This window comes from Odocoileus virginianus, chromosome 6 (assembly GCF_023699985.2).
Source record: "Odocoileus virginianus isolate 20LAN1187 ecotype Illinois chromosome 6, Ovbor_1.2, whole genome shotgun sequence".
NCBI classification, from domain to species: Eukaryota; Metazoa; Chordata; class Mammalia; order Artiodactyla; family Cervidae; genus Odocoileus; species Odocoileus virginianus.
Window position 1 is genome coordinate 70,989,402 of NC_069679.1, and position 15,929 is coordinate 71,005,330.

At 42.5% G+C, this 15,929-nt stretch overlaps 1 protein-coding gene across 7 annotated transcripts in view; it reads left to right on the forward strand.

Moving 5' to 3' along the window:
- The window catches only part of RGS6 (regulator of G protein signaling 6), a 595,863-nt gene that overhangs the window by 397,728 nt on the left and 182,206 nt on the right, over positions 1–15,929 (forward strand). For all 7 annotated transcript variants that reach the window (XM_070469576.1, XM_070469574.1, XM_070469577.1 and 4 more), the window contains exon 3: positions 15,471–15,570. In XM_070469576.1, the coding sequence (XP_070325677.1) occupies positions 15,471–15,570 (100 nt within the window). The remainder of the gene's footprint in view (positions 1–15,470; positions 15,571–15,929) is intronic.

Genomic DNA, 15,929 nt, shown 5'->3' on the forward strand with positions numbered 1-15,929 from the left:
ATCCCCTGGAGAAGGGGATGGCTACCCACTTCAGTATTCTTGCCTGGAGAATTCCATGGACAGAGGAGCCTTGGCAGGCTACAGTCCATAGCATTACAAACAGCCAGCCACGTCTGAAGTGACTTAGCAAGCATGCACACACAGATAGTTTTATAACAAACAAAACCCAACTCTGGTAATACTCCTCACTCCTGATTCTAGGAAATAATGTTTTCCTGCACCTCTGGTTCTGAATCTAGTCTCAGAATCTGGTATTTACTCTCAGCTCTAACATTAGACAAGGTCTTGGCTTTTTAAAAAGGCAGAGTTTTGAAGTAGTATGCTGTGTGGCTTCCTGGGAATTAGACAATAAGTAAGATGTCAAATAAGTCAGTCTGGCACATGGCACTTTGTCTAATCTGGAAATAATTAGTCATCTTCTCTTGAAAGAGAATGTGTGTGTGTGTATGTCTGTAGGGAGAGAGCGGCGGAGAGGAAGGGACCATGAGAGGAAATTGTTTTCCTTGCATGCTGAACTGAAGGAGTTGGAAAAATTAATTCCTCTGACCTATAAAGTCATTGAGGAGTGCTAAGTTTGCTAGGGCTGCCATAAGAAGGTATTACAGACGGAGTGGCCTAAACAACATAAACTTACTGTCTCAAAGCTCCGTGTCTAGAAGTTTGGGATCCGGATGTCCACAGGGCTGGTTCCTTCTGAGGGCCGTGAGGGAAGGATGTGTTCCAGGCCGCTCTCCGGAGCTTGCAGATGACTGTCATCTCCCTGAATCTCCACATGGACTTCCTGTCCCCTGTCTCAGTGTTTGGTAGCCCTTTTTTGTCCGGACACGGTCGTTTGGATTAGGACCCACCCTAATGACCTCGTTCTAACATGACGGTCTCTGTAAAGACCCTGTCTCCGCATCAGCCCACACTCTGAATTACTGGAAGGTAAGAACGTGAAGGTAGGACTTTGGGGAGAACAGAACTCAACCCACAACAAGCAGATTCATGACAGGCTGTAACAGGAATATCACAGTGGGAAGCTCCTGCGAAGACCATATAGCTGCTTGTGGAAGTCCCGCTGGAGTCGTGGCCTTTCTGATGTGATCCTGCTTTGGAACTGGTCCAGTTCCCGCCAACCATGTACCTGTTCCACATTTCTGCCGATCATTTGAGGCCCTGTAACAGCCTTTCTTCCTAGATGGTGGTGGCGGTTGGGGGGAGAAACCCTCTCCCTTCCAAACTGCTGTGATCACTGATGCAAATCCAGCAGTTTCTCCCATCTATGTCCTTCCTCTGCACCTCCAGTTCCCTGCAGATCCTCCCACCACAAGCAGAGGAGGGAAAGGGTCATCTTCATTTAGATGGGAGGGGCCGGGTGCCCTACTTAAAACTTCTCAAGTTCCTCCTGAAGGCTGGGTGGGATAGACCGCAGCATCTCTATTTAAACTTGAAAAGCTAGGGGGTGTGGGCAGCTGAATGACTGTCAAGTTGCAGGATGGACGACTCTCCGACCACCCTGTCTCCCCTGGAGGTGGGGGCTGGGCACCCAGTGGGTGCTCCTAGGTCCTGCCCGATAGGCCTGCAGGTTCCGTCTGACCCTCACTTGCCCTCCTGTTGTAGAAGAGCTGCAGGGAGATTGCAAAAAATAGTGACTACAAAAGCCACTTAGACCCGTGTGGTTAACAAAAGTCATTGGCAAACGATCCCACTGCCCTCCCAAGGGACGTGCAGGGTTTATTTTCAGGTGGTGGCTCAGATGGTAAAGAATCTGCCTACAATGGGAGAGACCTGGGTTTGATCCCTGGGTCAGGAAGATCCCCTGCAAAAGGGAATGGCTACCCACTCCAGCACTTTTGCCTGGAGAATTCCATGGACAGAGGAGCCTGGTAGACCACAGATCATGGGCTCACAAAGTCAGACATGACTGAGCAACTAACACTTTCACCTCCCTTCATGGTGTTTATCCCACAGGTTGTCAGTGTGTGGTCAGTAGTGCATCACAAGCTTCCCAGAGTTTCTCCACTCCTTCTTAGATTAAAATTCGAATTACACCAGGTGGATACATACTGTATTCTAGCTCATTTTCTTGGGAATGAAAAACAAGCTTATCTTTCAGGTCATGATTTCAGGGGCAGGAGGCAAAGGGTGTAGAAATAAAAAACACCTATTCCTGGGCCTGCAAATCTTGTCCTTTCTCCAGACAGACTACTTGGCAAGGTGCTGCCAGTGGCCAGGAAAGTCCTGATGCTTGTCCTGCCACGTGGTGGGACTTGGGATGGAAGGTGGTAAAAGTAAGGCTGCTCACAGAGTCCAGGGGTGATTCAGAGTTGGTTCATGGGCTGACCTCCTTCATGGAGTTGGAAACCTACACGAAGTAGGCTCATTAGTTAGGAAATGACTTCAGTGACGGCTCTTTGGAAAGCATGGCTCTTCATCCCCAGCTGCCATCTGCTGAGGCTTCTGTAGGAGACTGAAAGCAAAGGGTCAATCACGTGCATCTGAAGGGAGTGGTAGAATCTTCTGTCGTTACTCATTTCCTTCAGATAGAAGAAGAAATTAAATCTGTTTTGAAGGAGGAGAAATTAACATTTATTGGGAGCAACTATCTATGTGCCAGGTACCATGCTGATAGCTTTTGCCTACATCATCACTTAAATTTTAGAAATAAACTGTAATTCCTTAAAATTAATAAAAAGTAGTTCATAAATATTTTTAAAAGTTGATAAAATATTATAAAGCCTAAAAAGGTGAGTAAAAGTACCCATCGTGCCTTAGTCCCTTCTGTTTAATCCTTTGGTGGCTGGATTGAATGAAATGGAGAGACCAGTCATTGCGGAAAGACCAGGGGGACATCATGCTTCTTTCTTACGTAAGGTAAGAAGGGACATGGGCACATATGGTGCAGGAATGCAGTGACGGGAAGGATGCAGACTCTACAGGAGAGACAGCAGCCTCTGGGCATCAGTTACAGGACGCGGGGTGGGTACTCTGGCATGACTCAGAAGAGTGTTCCAGAAAGCATCTACTAGGGTGTTCCGAGCAGTGTTAATTATCAGCAGGGAATGCATCAGAGGGTTTCCAGGTGGCTTGGATGGTAAAGAATCTGCCTGCAATGCAGGAGACCTGGGTTCCATCCCTGGGTCAGGAAGATCCCCTGGAGAAGGGAATGGCAACCCACTCCAGTATTCTTGCCTGGAGAATCCCACAGACAGAGGAGCCTGGAGGGCTATAGTCCACGGGGTCGCAAAGACATGACTAAGCAGCTAACAGTTTCACTTTTCAGATGCATGAGACTCAAAAGCCAAAACAGAATCGTTGCTGCTGTCCCTCTGGCAGCACAAGTCAGGGTTGTCCTGGGTTCCCCCCAATAGTGTGGGGACCCCAGGTTGCTGAGGGCAGTGTTCATGGGCGCCCTCAGGAGAGGAGGCAGGAATTACCTGAAGTCAGCAGTGTAACTGCCCCTCCTTCTGCATGGCCCCCTTGGGGACTGTTCCTCTTCTTCCTTAGTCTCATGTAAAATCCTTGAGGGACCTCCACACCGAAAGGTAAGTATGGAAGGAAAACCCTCTTGTCTGGTTTTCCAGCACCTAGCTCCTAGTGAGTGTGCAGATATATTTGGGATCAGTGATGATTCGCCTCCTGTTTCTCCTTTAGGAATGGGTCACCTGGCTTTGCCTACTGGCTTGTCTCAGTCTCCCTTCCCTGGGGGTAACTTTCCTGTGCTCACTGGAGCATCTGGGGACATCAAACCTGAAGAATGATGTCACCAAAGAAGAAAATGCCCCAAAGAAAAAAGCGACAGGATCAGTAGCATTGGGGCCACCATCCGAGGAAACAGTGAAAAGACAGGGTCCCCTCGGGCCAGGTGAAGCACAGGCCCAGAATCAGAGTCAGAAGGGCTGAGGGGAGTCCTGCAACATCTCCCTGCCCCCTGGAGGGAAGGGTGCTGTCGTCATCAACAATTGCAGTGAGATGTTTAGCACCAAGTGGGGATGCCACCCTGGGTTCTTCTGAGCACAGACGGTAGTGGTTCTGAGCAAAGCAGACAGGGGCTTTGGGGGACAGGCAGCTGAGCAGTCTTCAGGCAGCCCTGTCCAAAGAGGTGTGGACAGAAATGAGAGGGAAGCTTGGGGCTGCCTGGGTCTCAGGTGCAGCCCTGCCTTTCCTTTTTTCATTCTCTAAAACATCTCTAGGTGTTCTGGGGTTTGCAGTTGCTGAGGAGATTTCATTCTAGCCCTTCTTGATCCATCTGGAAATTCTCTTCTCTCTGAAGCTCTGGGAGACTGAAGGGCTGGCTCTCTCATTATCCTGAGATTAAGGGATGAGTCCTTCCTGTTTGAAGGGCTGACTGTTATCCTCTATTTTCTTTTTCCATTTGATGGGGTCCAGGTATGGAAGACCAGGTCTCGTCTTCAAAGATGAGAACTGTCTCTCTCCTTCATAAAGTTATGGTCCAGAGGGAAAGAAGAAAAGCTTCAGCAACAGAAAAGAAGTCCTAAGTGGAGGCATGTGGCACTTACAATTGGAGCAAAGGAGAAACACTATGTTCTGGATCTTACCTCACATCCTTTGAATGGAAAAAAGGAATAAAAAAATATAGACATTCATTTTGTTTATCCATTCTATATATAATAGCTTACACTTGTTAATCCCGACCTCCCGCACCATCCCTCCCCAGTCCTCTTCCCCTTGGCAACCAAAAGTCTGTTCTGCATGTCCGGGAGTCAGTTTCTATTTCATAGGTTCCATATGAGCTGTTATATAGAGAATGGATCAAACAACAAGGTCCCACTGTATAGCACAGAGAACTATATTCAATATCCTATGATAAACCATAATGGAAAGGATATTAAAAAAAATAATAATATATATATGTATGTATGTATAACTGGATCACTTTTCTGTATAGAAGAAATCAACACAACATTATAAATAAAATGTGGTGTGTGTGTGTGTGAAAGTCACTCAGTCATGTCCAACTCTTTGCAACCCCATGGACTATAACCTGCCAGGCTCCTCCATCCATGGAATTCTCCAGGCCAGAATACTGGAGTGGGTAGCCTTTCACTTCTCCAGGGGATCTTCCCAACCCAGGAATTGAACCCAGGTCTTCTGCATTGCAAGCAGATTCTTTACTGTCTGAGACACAAGGGAAGCCAAGTAAAATATACTTCAATGAAAATGTAGACATTCTTAATGTATATGTATGCATATTTTGGAAAAATCAAGTGACATTTCCTAGAAGAGGAGATTTGGACAGGTCCTAGGAGTGTGATGAGGACTGGTGGGTTGCGGTGGTGGACGAATTATTACTGCGTGAGAATGCAGAGAATTGTTTGCAGGTAGGTGTATCCAGGAACCAAGAGAGTTTGGAGAGCTGATGCTGGAAGGGTAGTTTGATGCCAAATCATAGAGGACCTTGAATCCCATAATAGAAAACTTGACATTTATTTTGTAGCAATAGGGAACCACAGCAGGTGTTTGAGGAGATGATTTAAATGAACGATTCTAATTCGCTCCAGTGGCTGGTTCAGTTGTTCAGCTTGGAGTCAGGGAAGGTGCAGAAGACTCAGAAAGGGTGAATGATTCCAGAGTCCAGGATGTCCTTGTGGGGGCAGTGGCGGGGGGCAGAGGGGGGACAAGTCTTATGTTTCTTGTTCCCCCTGCAGGAGGAAAAATATATAGTGAGATTCCAAGATACTGGAGGGACCAGTTTTCTTTGGAAACAAAGATATTGACTTTTCCTTACTGAAGGAAGTAAGGGAAAAGTGATGTACATGTTGAAACTAGAATATTTCTGTAGAAGGCTTCATGTTCAAAGTTGGAGCGGGTTATTATGCTGACCTAATTATCTACATTGTGTCGCCACTTGATGTTTTTTTATCCAATTCTCCTTAGTAGGCTAGACTGAAGAATGTGGCAAGGGAAGATTGGAGATGAGAAATAAGAGAGGGTATTTGTTTTTCCATGTGTAGTTGTGGTGTTGAAGTTAATTAGTGGGTTGCTGTGACCCATTTAAGAAGCTCCTGGAAATAACCTCTGAGCCACTCATCTAATTGGTCCCAGTAGGCCAAAAACTGAAGCATTTAAAATGTCATGGAAGCAATTACTTTGGGTTAGAGACAGACATCTTCCCTGTCCTCATCCCTGACATCTTCCCCAAGCAGGCAGCCACAGTTCCTGGTTGGCCATTGGTTTGGCAGTTAAACTGTGCAGAAAAAGCAGAGAGCAGTGGAGTGTGGGAAATCTACCCACTTCCTCCCTGGGAGGAGAAAATATTAATCTGTTTTGCAATACAGAATAATGGTTTTTCCAAACATTTGTTCTTGAGTAGGGGTCACTGTTGCCACTGTAACAAATTACACCACAATTTTAGTGGCTTAACCCAACATACATTTGCTGTTCTATAGTTCTGGGGCTCAGAAATCTGAAATGGGTCTTTCTGCACTAAAATCAAGGTGTTGGCAGGATTGCACACCTTTCCGAAGGCTTCAGGGGACAATCTGTTTCCTTGCTTGTTGTAGCTTATAGAGTCCTCTCACATCTCTTGGACTGTGGCTCCTCCCTCCATCTTCAAAAGCAGCGAAGTCCGAGTTCTCTAACCACTTTTCTGTAGTCATCTCTCTCTCTCTGTGTCTGTCTCTCTGACTGCAGCTGGGAAATTCCTCATCTTTCAAGAACTCATGTGATTAGATTAGACTGATCCCACCTGGATAACCCAGGATAACCACTCCATCTCAGAGCCCTAAACCAATTACATCTGCAAAGTGTTTTTTGCCATGTAAGGTAATAGTCACATGTTCCAGTGATTAGGATGAGGCCATCTTTTGAAGGGAACATTTTTCTGCCTTCCCCGCTGTGTATTAAACTCTTAAGCACAAGATGTGGCCCCATCTTTTGCATCTCCTTGCACTCAGCTAAAGCCTTAGATTAAGCGATACCTCCCTGGGAGCTGCCCTGGCACCAGTGTAGTGACCCAGGGAGCCAGCTCTGGATCAAGACTGCCAGGGTTTCTTATCAATAATCTCACTATTCAAGTCTCATTTGACCTTGGACAGTTTACCTTCCCTAGCTATCAGTGCGCTTATCTGTGAAAGGGGGATGGTTCCCAATAAGAAGCAGATGATGCACTCAAATTACAGTAATTTGAGATTATAATAAAAAGATTTTAGGTCCTCTGATGTGTCTCTAGAATGTGTCATTGGTCAGTGTCCATTTTCCTCATTTACATTGTATCTGACCTTCCTCAATCAGAGATTCTTTATTCTGTGGCTTGCCCAAAGGACCAGCTTTGCTCATATTTCCAAACAAACAATAGATTCTTCTACAAGAGAGACGATGCCTTCTAAGACTTGACGATTCTAGCCAAGCTCAAGGGAAAGTCATTTCCTCTAAAGTATCATCAATAAGCTATTTGTTCACTGACCTAGAACATCATTCTTGCCTACTTTTTCTCTTCAGTTAAATGAAGAACAATGTTTTCCATAAAAGTAATTTATGAAGCACTACATATGGTAATATTAAAACCATAAAAATAAACTTCCAGGAGACAAAACAATGCTCTTTCATCCTTCCAGCCTAGCACTGCCCCTGGGTGATGTTAGGCTCAGTATACTGGGGAATTGGCTCCTGGCTCAACTAGTGCCTAAATGCCTATTTAGTAATTCCTTGAATGTTGTTGCTAAGATTCGAGAAATCTTGAGATTTCTACTTATTTAACATTTACAAAGCAGAATTATCTTAAAAGTATAAATGCCAAATTTATTTTAAATTCCAGATATCACTACCCCTGGGACCCTAAAATATTAAGTATCCCATTCAATGATGGATTCCAAGATAAAGTTGTTTAAGAATACAGCACTCATGTCATTTACTCATTCACTTACTGATGAATGCATTTGATTATAGAACTTTCCTGGTGGCTCAGCAGTGAAGAATCTGCCTGCAATGCAGGAGATGTACGTTTGATCCATGGGTCGGGAAGATCCCCTGGAGAAGGAAATGGCAACCCACTCTAGTATTCTTGCCTGGGAAATCCCATGGACAGAGGAGATCTCACAGGCTCTAGTCCATGGGGTTGCAAGAGTCAGACACGACTTAGCAACTAAACCACTGCCGCCACATTCAATTATTCATTAATATATATTTACTGAGCACTCACAGTTAGGATTAAATGGTGAGTAAAAAACAACCTAATAGGAAATGTGAGTACCAATTACGGTGATACAGGCTGCATGTAGAGAACAGATGAGAGATGAATCAAGATCTGCCCAACCATCCTTCATGAATGTTCTTTAGTACAAGGTCTTAGTGGTAGACAGTGTTACTTGGTGAACCCCACCCCATTTCCGTTACCCTCTTCCCATACTTCCCATGTGGTGAAGAGGCTGTAAAAGCTAACTACACTCTTCCCAGCTTTCTTTGCAACCACATGTAGCCATGTGACCCTGTTCTGGTCAATGAGACAAGAGCAGAGATCTGTTGGGATCTTCTGGGAAGGAATATGCATTTTCAGATGAAAGGAACAAATATGGCTATACCAACAGTCCCTGGTTCTTCCCACATTTCTACTTCTCTAACGTAGAAGTGATGTCTAGAGCCGAGGTAATCATCTGGAAACCGTGAAGGAATGGCCAAAATGGTAATTCAGGTAGAACTGGATGACTACAGTAATGCCACAGCCTCCCACATGCAGATTGCTTGTTATATGGAGAAAATACCGTAAGTCCCCTATATATGAATGAGTACCAAGGTGAGAGTGCATTCCTAAGTCCAATTTGTTCATAAGTCCAACAAATTTACCCTGGGTGTCCAACCAACACAGTCGGCTATATAGTACAGTTCTCTAACAGGTTTATAATACTTTTCACACAAATAACACATTAAAAAAAAAAAAATAGAGAAAACATTTTTAATCTTGAAGTACAGTAACTTTAAAAATACAGTACAATAACTTCTTAGCAGTAACAGCAACATCTCTGCTGCTTTTATGCTTGCTTCTAGACATCCTAGGCTTGAAATAAAGATACTGGTCTATTGTTCTCCGTCCAGTACTGTACAGTAAGGTACACAAAAGCACAGCCTCTTGTAGAAGATACACACACGTGACAATGTATACCAGACATGTGGACTAACTTACATGGCTGGACCGGCGAATACATGTTCGCATCTTTGAAAGTTCACAACTTGAAGGTTTGTATGTAGGGGACCTACTGTATTCCCTGTGTTTGGACTTAAAAAAAAATTTATTGAAGTGTATATATATGTGTGTGTGTGTGTGTGTGTGTGTACATATTTATTCTTTTTCAGATTCTTTTCCATTAAAGGTTATTATAAGATATTGAATATGGTCCCCTGTGCTATACAATAGGACATCTTTGTTTATCTGTTTTACGTATAGTAGTATATATGTGTTAATCCCAAACTCATGATTTATCCTCCCTGTCTTTCCCCTTTGGTCATCATAAGTTTGTTTTCTTTCTTTCTTTTTTTTTTTGTAAGCCAGAAAGATAAAGACCATTACAGTATACTAACACATATATATGGAATTTAGAAAGATGGTAGTGATAACCCTATATGCAAAACAGAAAAAGAGACACAGATGTACATAAGTTTGTTTTCTATGTCTGTGAGTCAGTTTCTGTTTGTATGTAAGTTCATTTGTGTCATATTTTAGATTCCACATATAAGTGATACCATATGATATTTGTCTTTGTCTGATTTACATCACTTAGTATGATAATCTCTGCAAATAGCATTGCTTCATTCTTTTTTATGGCTGAGAAATATTCCACATACATTTATATGTACACACCCCATCTTCTTTATCCCTTCTTCTGTAGGTGGACAGTTAGTTTGCTTCCATGTTTTGGCTTTTGAAGATGGTGCTGCTGTGAACATTGCAGTGCATGTATCTTTTTTAATTATAGTTTTCTCTGAATATATGCCTAGGCATGGGATTGCAAGATCATATGGTAACTCTATTTTTAGTTTTTTGGGGAACCTCCATGCTGTTCTGAATTTGGATTTTTAAAAACTTTTTGTCCAAAGCATTCTAGGCTGTGACAGATTCAAAAGTAACTTTAACTGAACACAAATTAGGAGGCACTGCAATCTTGTCATAATTAGCATAAGGAATCTCAAATTCTGCTCCTGCCATTGAATGGGATGGAGCAAATGGGAGGAAGCCTTTATGGTTCCCCTTCTGATGGCCTCTGAAAGTGATATTCCTTAGTGTTTCCAGCTTTTTTTGGAACACATACTTGGCTCTGCTATCTCCAACACAGACTAGATCCCTGAATCTTTCTGAAATTTATTAGTTCATGATGAAGAGGAACAGATTTTGTCTTTTACCTGCTTTTTGTATCCATAGAAACTAGATCAGTGCCTGGCACTCTGAAGATGCTCAATAAATGTTCACTAAACCAGCAGGTGAAGCTGAGAACATTTACAAGTTGAGAACAACAGTGTTCTGTGTTTTTAAAAATAAGAGTGAGAAATGGCCTGATCTTATGGAACACATATGGGACAGAGCATGCTCACTGAAGCATGCCTATTTTGGATTAAGAAATATGATTATCATTTGCCAGCTCTGATTCCTGCCTCCGGGCTGATAAGATGTGTCCAAAGAGTCATTTTCACTCATTCTCAGACACCAAAACAGAAGGGGTTTTTAATGAATGCAGGAGCTGAAGTGACAGTCATTAGTAGCTAGAAATAGACAACTGATTGCAAAGTCAAGATGAAATGCTTCAATAAAAAAGACCCTGGTGCCTGAGGCATACTCTGCCTTCTTTGCTAAAGTTGGGGTGGACTTTCTTTTTTAATAATAGCAGCATAGTTTGCCTATTCTTGAAGTTTTCTAATCTTCCACTGAGAAAAAATTGGAAGAGCTAAATAAATTAGTTTTCGGGTAATTAATTTACACAAACAAAACTAATATTGGCTGTTAGTCATTTCTGTTAGGCATGCCATCTATCCGAGTAGAGATGGAGCTGGCCAAGAAGGGCAGTGTCAGGGCCTCTTTGGATCATGTCTCTGTCTGGCTTCTGATGCCATCTGTCCAAAATGATTTCTCAAAACATCAAAACTCCCTGGTCTTGCCCAGCATCTTTTGCTCACCTTGCTCTGGTCCACACAGCGAACGTCCTGCGTGGATCCACAAGGCGGATGGGCAGAAGGGGATCCCAGCAGCCTGTTGCTGCCCTGAGTCTTTCCTAGCAGACACAGGTTTGTATCTGTCAAGTCAGAGAAGTCTCTCATGTTTTAGAATTAGAAATTTTAGTTTAGCAGCCAGGGCTATCACTGTAGAGATGAGGGATGTAAAGTCCAGAGAGGTTAAATAACTTGTCCAAGGTCAACACAGCAAGTCAGTGAAACTGAGATTGGCATTTCTCTTGGGCCTCAGACCAGTGTTCTTCCTACCATCCTGCTGTGGCTTCAGTTTATAAACAGAGGATTGCTTCTCCTCCCTCCTCTCTTACACCCCATCGATATTTCAGTGAGTTACATCTACGGTCCTCATAATAGTCCTCATTTCAGAGAAAACCCACTATGGTACAGTGAGTGGCTTCCATTTCTCCTGCTGTTTGGAAGGATGTTTTACGTGCTTGTCAGTGCTTTGAGCTTTGAGCTCCTTGAAGAAGGGTGTCTGGTTGTCGTGAGCCATCCAGGCAGAACTGGTCGAGCTGGCCATGTGGTTTCTCCGCATGGCTTGGCTGTCAGATAAGGGCCACCTGCTTATCGATTGTCTCAGTGCCACTTAGGTCCAGCATGCTCCCTGGTGACACAGAAAGGATGACAGGGAATTGATGTTGCTCTTCTTCAGGAGCAAAAGGTACCAGAAGTTAGATGGAACTGAACAGTCAAGAAAACAAAAGTGTATACCTCCCCTCTCCCCACCCCCAACCTGGAAGCTGTGATGTACCAATAGAAGATAAATCCAGTCAAGCCCCTGGGACCAAGAGGGAATATGCTGAGCCACAAGATACCAGCAGTCATTGGACCAGAATAGACCCTGAGAGGGTTGAGAATCTGATTATCTGGATCAATTTCTCTTTTTTCTCCTATACCCTCTTAGGCCTGAACTAAACGTTCCCTTCAATGCAAACAGTATTAAGTGCTTTCTATCTACAGAGCTCGTTGGCAGGCACTGGTTGAGGATATAAGATGAATCTTAGATTTGTTAGAAAGAGCTTGGGCATTGGCGATAAGAAGAATTGGGTAAGAAATCCTGGCTTTGCCACTTACTAGCTATGTGTCCTCAGATAAATCACTTAACCTTTCTGAGCTTTAATTTCAATATCTTTGTTAAATAAATTTTAAGACTGAGAATATTGGTAATTTATTTTAAATACCTAGGATTGATCATAACATAGATGTTCTGAAAATGTTTGTTATTGTAATTTATATAAGCTCCTGGGAACCCACTTTTGAACTTTTGGTAGGTCTGTACTCTTAGCATTTCTCTGTATACCATAAAAAAAAATTTCAGAGACAGTATTATTAACTGATGTCACAGTGGACCATGCTTTGGAATCAAATGCAGAGATCACAAATTTGCCTGACATAATATTGGTAGAATAGACCTTAAGAATGTTTAAGCACATGATGAATAGTGTAGGTGGAATTCTACATTCTTTAAAAGGTTTGGATTCTAGGATACTCCACATCTAAAATTAATTGATTCTTATTACCAGATATTTGTTGTGGCTTCATCAGTTTTGAAAATGCTTTTTTTTTTCCAGAGCCCTGTTTATCAGTCAGCAATAGCCACAACTTTTTTGCATAGTAAATCACTCCAAACTCAGTGGCACACAGTAAGCATGTATTTTTCACTCACAACTCTACAGAACAGCTGACGTTTAACCACAGTGAAGTTGGACCACTGTCTTAACATGATCTTTGACTGATCTAGCTATGTGTTGCATCCCTTCTGCTCTGGATGTCTCTCCCCTTCCTTGTAACAACAGCTATCTGATGCAGGAGGGCAAGGGAGGAGGGTGAGCATCACCATCCAGGTATATTGAAAGTCTCTGCTCACATCACATTCAGTAACATCATATTAGCCATCCAAGTCACATTTCTAAGCCTCAAAGTAAAGAAGCAGACTTTTAGCCCATCATGAAGCTAGGATAAGGTCTGGGTATATATTAATTCTGGGAAGGAATTAGAAACTAGGGACCAGTGAAACATTATCCTACACCTCCGATGTTATAAACTATTACTGGAACATTATCCCCTTTCTGGTCACTTAAGGGGATTGTCCTGTCATCTCTGATGAGTGATCTAACCCTTGGTACATGGTGGGCCAACATAAGAAGATGGATCTTCTTCTTTAGTAAATAAATAAGTCCTTTTAAGATTCAGTGCTGTGATAAAGCAACTAAACAGAGTGGCAATGACCTCTGCCAGTCTTTAAATCCAGTCCATATCACTAAACTGGAACTTTCACCAACTAGTGTCAAGTCAGGGGTCTAATTGAATTGAAATATTGGCTTTCCTTTAATTCCCAGTAATTTTCAAGCCATAAAAAGCAACATGTAACTGATACTTCTGATTTCACATAGCACACTAAACCAAAAGCATAGATTATTTTGAAAATATGATCACTTTTCTAGGAATAACTCTCCTGGACTATCAATAAGTAGTAAATACTCAAACTACTTTGAATCACTGGGTTGAGTTTAGAGGACAGAAGATGGGGCCCTATTAATAGCTGAGACTATTAATAAGAATATGGATGAAAATCCTACTGATACTGTTATCTAACAGAATACAGGTCTTCAGAGAAGGACCCTTTTTCCTGGTGTATATATTCAGCCACTGCCTAAGGGGCCAGGAGCTTATGTTCTCTCTCACTGTCAGTCCTTCTCAGGGAAATCAAGGAATACCCAGGGGAGAATGGTCTCTTTGTTTGGCTTGTTCTCTGAGACTCTTATTGGGTAACAGAGCATCCCAGGGGTCAGAAGCCTGATATCTGGGGTGTGTGGCTGGATTCAAGTTCAGGTCTACCACTGGGTAGCTGTGTGACCTTGGAAAGGTGGTTTAACCTCTAAGGTCGTCACTGATGGTCACAGGTGGTCAGCTTCCCTCCCTTCCTGGCACAAAGCATGAGAGAGAAAAAGTTGATTATGTTAAACCCTTGTGATTTTGAGAGTTATTTGTTACCACAATTTAGCCTAGTCTAGCCAGCTTGGTATACCTCACCAAATCTCAATTTCTTTATCTGAGAATGAGGATAATAGTGGAATTGAGGGTGTGGGGTACTCGGGAATGAAATAGGATAATATGTGTCTAGTACTTAGAAGAGTACTACATAATAAAGTCTAAATATATTTTGGCTATTATATGTTATTATTGCATTATGTCTTATCCTAACTTTGTCTCTAACAAGTTATCTATTTCTTGCAAATAAGTTGTTATTCATGTGACTTTGGGAAACTCACCCTTGAATTGCTATGCTAGTACATTAGACTAGCTGAACTACAGCTTTAAATTTCTAGACTTAAAATTATGTGACTTATATGGAAGTACTCAGAGAATCCATCCTGGTGTTTCAACTACATTCTGTTGCTTAGGGGAACAAAATAAGTGATAAAGCTAAACACTATCTTCTCCTCTTTTCCAGTTGCCCTCCCCTACCGCTGGACAAACAAAAAGATCTATGTCCTTGTTACAGGTTGTTCTTTTTCCTATTCTGAAGATTTCTGCCCAGGGAATTACATCTGCCTTGTAAATTCTCAGCTACAAATTGGTTTTCCAAGTTAGACACCTATGTATGTGTACACAGTATCTGGTTTCATCAATACAATTTCACCTAGCTCCAGGCCATAGCCCACCATGGCCTTTCTCCTGATAACGTGGTCTTCCCTAGTCCAAAAGGAGAGGATCCTATTCTTGGCTCAAGGCAACCCCCTTCACACCACCATTCAGAACCTTGAGACTTGTCCTCTAGCTTCTCCAGATCAGCACTTTCCATGTCTTGATTTGTATTCTTTTTCTCCTGTGCCACTCTGGCTGGATTCTTCTCTGGTCCCAAAGGCAGCCCTGCCTATACTTCCAAATAGCCATGTGTTAATATATTAGAGGAAATTACCTTTTGTTTAGGTTGAATAGGGCAATTTCATGTGATTCAAATTATATATAAATCCAGTCTGGAAAAGAGGAGTAGCTTCATCACATACATACTGAATTACATGTTGGATCCCATCAAGAAATTTTTTCTCCCTTCATTACTGAACTGGGGGCATGGCCGTGTTCTTAAAGACCATGCTTTTGCTCTTTTTGCTCATTATATAACCCCCTGGCCTCCACATCCCAGCACAAGACCCATAGCAGATCCTGCTACTATGTTAATTGACACAGCAGAGGCCTTTCCTGGTATCTGTTGTTGGCATCCATGTTCCCACATTTGGCTGTTTATAAAGGTACCATTTGCTATTACTTTGTGAGATGCAATAACACTTCCTTTCTTTAATCTCTTTCAGATTGAAGACATCATTACAAAGATGCAAGATGACAAGACAGGGGGTGTGCCCGTCAGAACAGTCAAGAGCTTTCTCTCCAAAATCCCCAGTGTTGTCACAGGTAAATGTTCTCCTTACAAGGTATTGATGGCAACAAGGAAAGGTTGCTGAAGTGAAGGAAGTCAAGTATAGCCTTAACTGTGACCTGGGGGCGCCTAATACCTTGTGAATGACAAATATCATATGTTCAATGTGCTTCTTACATGAAGTCAAGTTCTTATCCTCGTTTCTAGGAAGAAGCTACTCTTTGTCAGTCATTAATATCATCAGTAAGTAATAATGTTGAAAAAGAATGGTCTGACCAGCCTATGGTTGAGGCTTCTGTAAAGAAATAAGCTCATTAGTAAACTAGCCATTTGCCCTATGGGGTGTGCACAAACACATAGTATTAAAGAAATTATTTTATATTTAAATAAGCTT